General features: G+C 62.2%; 1 protein-coding gene across 2 annotated transcripts in view; it reads left to right on the top strand.

The window, feature by feature from the left end:
* The first annotated feature begins 519 nt into the window (after nucleotides 1-519).
* Wnt7b (Wnt family member 7B) overlaps nucleotides 520-6,000 on the top strand; it is a 41,925-nt gene continuing 36,444 nt past the window's right edge. The window contains exon 1 of one of the 2 annotated variants that reach the window (XM_038343895.1): nucleotides 520-590. In XM_038343895.1, the coding sequence (XP_038199823.1) occupies nucleotides 520-590 (71 nt within the window). Of the gene's footprint in view, nucleotides 591-4,592; nucleotides 4,676-6,000 lie in introns of those variants that run through there. The other variant, XM_038343894.1, reaches the window with a different exon arrangement.

Genomic DNA, 6,000 nt, shown 5'->3' with positions numbered 1-6,000 from the left:
AGCCAGGGAGCGCGCGCGAGAGAGAGCGCTGTGAGCGAGGAGGGCGGGCGGGAGGCGGATCCTTCTACCTGGGGCGCGCTCGCCTGCTCGCAACTCGCTTGCCGGGGCCGCGAGTCACCTGGGGAGGCGGACAAGTGCGGACACATTGGCCGCCGCGGCGCACCGCGAGGCGCGCACGGCCCCAGGCGGCTGAGCCCAGTGGAGGCAGCGTCCGCCCACCCACCAGTCCACTGTGCCCGACCCCGGCCTGCGCTCGCAGAGCCCCACGGTCACTCGGCTGGGCTCCGAGGTCGCGGTTCCCAGCCCAGGTCACTCCCCCGGGCGCACGGGGCGGCTGCGGCGCCCTGGGCTCACCATGGTGGCAACGCGTGCCGGGTGCCCGCGCGTCGCACGCCGCCCGAGCCGAAGTGCCGGCTGAGTGTGGTCCTCTCACAGCCCCCTGGCTCCTGCCCGGCCCCTGCCCGCCCGCGCGTCCCCTCCGGCCGCAGCTGTCTATGGCGCAGCCCCCCTCCCTGGATCATGCACAGAAACTTTCGAAAGTGGATCTTTTACGTGTTTCTCTGCTTTGGCGTCCTCTACGTGAAGCTCGGGTGAGTATTCCTGTGGGCGGGGGCGGCAGAAGGGGAGCCGGCAGCCTCGAGAGCCTCCTCCAGCGGACTTGGGGACCCGAGTTGGGGGGAAGGGCGTTTCTCGGAGCGACCGGTGTGTCCGGCCCTCTCCTCAGCCTCGCAGACTCATCCGAGCCCCGGAACCCAGGAGTGCTCCCTAGGGGCGCGGAACCCAGGACGCAGCAGGAACAGCGCGGCCCGCGGACGGCCGCAGCGGGGCTCGCGGGTAGCGGCGAGCGTGCCGGGCGCGTACTTTCACCTGTTTGGGCTCCAGGCCCCGGGGGTGGGACGCGCCTTCCCTCCCCCGGGCTGCGCTGGGCGCCGAGCCCGGGCCGAGCGCTCGCCGCCCGGAGGGCGCGCCGGGCCTGGGGGCGGGGGGCATCCCGGGCGGGGGAGATCGGAGCGTGCACCCGCCGCGAGCGCGCAGGCCCCGCACCCTCCGTGGCCCTGCGTCTCTATCCATCACCCGGACATGTTGAAATTACCTTGACAACTCGTCCGGCTGGCTCAGGATGGGCCGCGGGGCTGGCGCGGCAGCCTCGGGCTCCGTTCGGGGCCCGCTCCCCCGCCCGCCTGGGACCCTGCGCCCGACCCCCTCTCGCCGCGCTCCCCCTGGCGAGGCCGGGCGGGCGGGCTCCAGGCGGGCCGTGCTCGCTGCTCGCCGCCGTAGCTGCTCCGAGTCGTATTTCCACATTCCTGAACCTAGCCGAGTCCTTACCTGTTGAGCCGCGATCTCCTTTAGACGGAATCTGTCTCGGCCTCCCCGGATTGGGGGTGGAGGGGCAGTGTGACCGAATGGGGCGCAGTGCACCTCGCAGGCGTTAGTCACTCTTGGCGGCCCAGGACAGACCCCCCCACCCCGAGCACCTGCGGGCATCTGTGCCCCGCCGCCGTGCCCCGCGCCTCTACTATGCGCCTCCAGGCCTCGGAGGCCAGCCTCATCTTGGCCCTGGGAAGGCCAGTGATCGACCAGACCTGTAGGAGGGGTGGGCTCCGGTACCTGGGAGACTGGCTTTCCAGGCGAGAGGTAGAAACAGTAGCTGAAGATCAGCACCCCTCCCAGCCCTTTGCACCTCCGCCATCTTACGGGTGAAGAAATTGAGGCCCAGAGAGGGGCAGGGACCAAGTCTGGTGGCCTCAGAGGCAGGATTGGAAGTCCGGTCCTAGCCTTACTCCTGCAGACCTGGGCGGGAGTGTCTGCGGCTGCTGGTGGCTGTGTTTATTGTAGGTTTGTGTGGGTAGGCTGTGTCCCTGGGTGTTTGTTTATGAAGGTGAGGGGTGCGGGCTTTGAGCTTGCTGGGGGTGGGGGCGGGGTGGGCAGGCCATGGCTTCCCCGTACTCTCAGCGGCCTGCAATGATCCACCTGGGCCAGAAAAGCGATCCACAGCCCTTTAGGAGAAGGCTCCAGGGTGATCCCAGCTACTGGCTCTGGCACCGAGGCCTTTGAGTTGGGTGCCTGACTCCACCGGCTCTGGCTTCCACTGCTGACCAGTCTTTCTTAGCCCCCCAGTTCTACAAGAGGCCTCGGAAAAAGCCTCTTATTGGGCAAATGAGAAAAGGTATCAGAAGAAGGGCCTGGGTTCCCAAGGTTGGGGCCCCCTCTAGAGTGTTTCCTGGGTTTTGTCTCTGTACTTCTTCCTTCACATTCTGGAAGTAGGATTTTGGCTCTGGCTGTTTTGAACAGCATGGTGGTCAGTATTGAGTAGAGAATGGGTTAGTGAGACCCTGAAGGTCTCTCTTATAACCTAGTCTGAGCACCTAGTGCCTGTGACCACTACCTTCTGGGACTGAGCAAGCTTTCCTTTGCATGGTGGCAACTCTGCCCATGAGCCCAGAAGGGGAACTCTTCCCTCTAGAAACTGCCCCCACCTCGAGTTAAAAAGAAAAAAGATTCCAAAGTAATGGAAGGACCTCCAGGGAAAGCAGAGACTGACCCTGAGGCCTGCAAAGAGGAAGCATGAACGTCTTTGTAATCTCTCTCTCTCTCTCTCTCTCTCTCTCTCTCTCTCTCTCTCTCTCTCTCTCTCTGTGCGCGCGCGCGTGTGTGTATGTGTGTGTGCACACGCGCGCACTCACGCATGTGCGAGCGCCTGTGTCCTCCATTAGGTAGGCAGGGAAGTCAACTGGGTGAGCATGTGTCCTAAAGGGCTAGGTGGTGTGGAAGCCTTGTGGTGGAGATCTCTTTGGAGGAAGCATCTCACATCACTTACAGGCAGGTGCCTCTGTGAACTCTTGCCCAGAGCAGCCTCTCACCCTCATCTGAAGATAGTGGAGTGGTGGTAGAAGCTCCTTCAGGGCAGTGAGGCATTAGTTCTGATGGCTTTCGTCCTAACCGTAAGCATTGGTGGTGGAATACTGTGACACCCAGAGGTGTGGGAGCCCTCCTGGGGTCTCCTCCAGATAATTTGTTTCTGGGAGAGGGTCTTTTGTGATCTCAGCCCCCGAGCCTGCCTCTGCTGCATGTTTCTGTATGTGCGGTGGGGCCCCCAGAAATCCCACACAATTACATTCATTCTACGTGCCCCCCCCCCGTACTAGCAGGAGCCAGAATTTAGCCCTCAAAATCCCAGAAGTGCCTTGGATTCTCAACACGTTCCAAGCATAATGACATTAGGAAGTCACAGTGCCTAACCTAAGGTCCCCATGGATGGAGCTGCTGTCCTGAAGGAGCCCGAGGTGGGATAGAGAATAGCCGTGGTCACTGAGATATGGGGACCAGCCCTGCCCTAGGCTTCTCTGTGCTGTTATGGTAGGAGAACCAGAGGGGCAAGCGACAGGGAAGTTTGAAGGTAAGGGAGGTTCCTGCCTAGATGGCCAGGAATCTCCTTGCCAAACCCAGGAGCCAAGGGCCCACTCTTCAGGATCACGACTGTACCACACACAGCCTCCCTTTCCTGCTGTCCACCTTTCTCTGAGACTCCCCCCCAGCTGACATATCCTCTATATAAGTACACTCCATTACAGCCAGGCTCAGCAGAAATAGGAGATGGGACCCAAAATCTATTTGTAGGCTCTGAAAAAAAATATTTACTAGAAAAGGGAGGGTTCTTTAGAAGAATCTCTCCGCACCCACCCCAGCCAACTTCTCAAAGAGCAAAAGATGAGGGATGAAGAAGCTAGAGGTGAGGGTCCTGTACGGTGAGAGCAGCAACCGGGGGCCTTCACCTGCCTTCCTCCCCAAAGAGGTGCATGAAGTGGTTGGGTTAGAACATAGCCCCAGAGCAGGGCTGGTCCAGGTGCAGTAGGAGGGACCCACACCCAGCCACCCCTAACCAGGCTGCATGCAGGCAGGGGGCAGCACACACAGGGCATCTGTGCACACACACCTGCGGGCTCATAGACCGCCCGTGCTCCTGCAAGAACATGCAAGCACATGCATGCACACATGAGCACACGTTGCTGAGTACAACCCCTAAGAGGCGCACACGCCTCCGCGCAGTGCCTCCCGGAGATGCGCTCTCAGTAGCGGTGTTTCTAGCCAAAGGTTGTGGCGAGGGTATCCCGGCCAAGGCAACTTGGGCAAACCCTGGGGGCGGCACCCGCTGCACATTCTGGTCAACCTCCCCTTAAGAAAGAAAAAAAAAAAAACCCGCCCGCGGAGGAGGCGGATGTAGGGGCGGCCTGTCCAATGGCAGCTGCGCGCTTCGGGAGACTTGGAGACTTGAGCCAGTGTGAGCGACAGAGCCCGTTCTCACAGACAGACGGACAGAGGACCAGACAGCCGCTAAGGAGCGCCCACTGTCCCCCGCCGGGCCCCCGCCCCGAACTCCAGCCTCAGCGCCGGCTGCTGCCACAGATACAGCATGATGCGCGGTCCTGGCGTCGAGACACGGGCGACCACTGTCCCCCGGTCCCCGAGCCCTGGCCCCTAGCGCCCAGAGCTGCTGCCCTGCATCAGGGAGGGCCGCGGAGACCCTAGCCTCGGTTGGCGCAGGAGCCCTGCGGGTGGGGCCTGTCCAGCCCAGCCAGGCGCGCCGGCCCATCATGCTCCTCCTGTCGCCGCGCAGCGCGCTGGTCTCCGTCTATTGCCCGCAGATCTTTCTCCTTCTGTCCAGCGGCAGCTACCTGTGAGTGCCGCGGATGGCGGGTAGGGTGGATGGGAAGGGAGCCCCTAGCCACTACTGGTGTAGAAGGGAGGGCGGGAGAGGTGGCAAGAGGTCCCCGGGTGGGGAGCTGGGTGCCCTGCTTGCAGCACAAAAGCTGGTTTTAGGTCACTTTGTTGGCATAAGCCGCCGAGGTAGAACACCTGGGGGTGCAGCTGTGGCAATGAAAATTTTAGTTTAGGGTACAGAGAAAAGGGTGATCTAAGAAAGATCCGACTGCCTTGCAGATTAGGCTGTGTGCACTGAGCGCCAGGGTCAGAGCTAGCCAGTCAGAGGGAAGATTTCCTTGGCATCCCAGCAGGATCCTGAGTTAGCGAAAGATCTTCTCCCTAGGCCATTTTAACTCACGCGGCGCGTACGGCCCGTGCCACACTAAGGAGAACTACACGCACAGATCTGCTTCCCAACACACACAGTGGCAGACACGTGCATGCTGCGCCCCACCAGATAGCGCACCCAGGTTGTCCCCCGAGGTCTCTGGTCACTCGCGCCATCCTGCTGCGCCTGAAGGCCTTGGCCCCTGTTCTGCTTGACGCCTCTCCTGGAGGCGGGGAAGGCGCGCACTGTGCGCGCTCAGGTCGCGGAGCGCCCAGGTATCAAGGCCGGGAGAGTGCGCTTGAGTGAGGGGTAGGGCAGCGCCCACCAGGCTACGGGAAGCTGGGGCAGGGCCCAAGGCGGCCCTGCGAGCCGAGGGGGCGCGTCCGCACAGCGGTGGCTTCGCCCGATTCCTAATGGGACGCATATGCTCTGGCCTCCGATTTAAAAAGAAGTTTGATTTATGGAACCGCCGTTTGGGGGAATTGAAGCTGGATGCTACTGATTAAACCTCAGAGCCAGCGCTCCCTTTCCCTCTCCTCCCCTCCCCCGCCCCCTCCTTAACACGCGGGCCACGTCCGGGGTCGCCTAACGCGGCCAGAGGCGGCAGCCGCTTTCCCGCTCCCTGCACCACCCCCTCCCCGCCCCGCGGCCACAGTCCTGATAAATTGCCCCGCCCCCACCCCTTTTAATAAAGACGCGGCCAATTTCTCCTCCAGCTCCTAGGAAATTACTATCCTACCAGTTTTCCTTCTATAAATAGTCGCGCATCTTGAAACAAAAGTTCGCAACCGCAGCCAGATGCTGCGAGGCCCGCGGTTTCCCCGGCTGTGGAACATAATTACAAGGTCCGGGCAGAGGGAGCGCTCCAGGCCCGGCGGGCAGCCCTGGCTGCGGAGGCATCGCCTGGGGTGGGGAGAAGCAGGCCTCCCGGGGCAGGGCGCAGGGCCCGTGGGCACCGCCTGATCAGTGGG

This window comes from Arvicola amphibius, chromosome 9 (genome assembly GCF_903992535.2).
Source record: "Arvicola amphibius chromosome 9, mArvAmp1.2, whole genome shotgun sequence".
In the NCBI taxonomy this organism is placed as follows: Eukaryota; Metazoa; Chordata; class Mammalia; order Rodentia; family Cricetidae; genus Arvicola; species Arvicola amphibius.
Note: the sequence above shows the minus strand (reverse complement) of the source record. Positions and strands in the feature narration are given on the sequence as shown.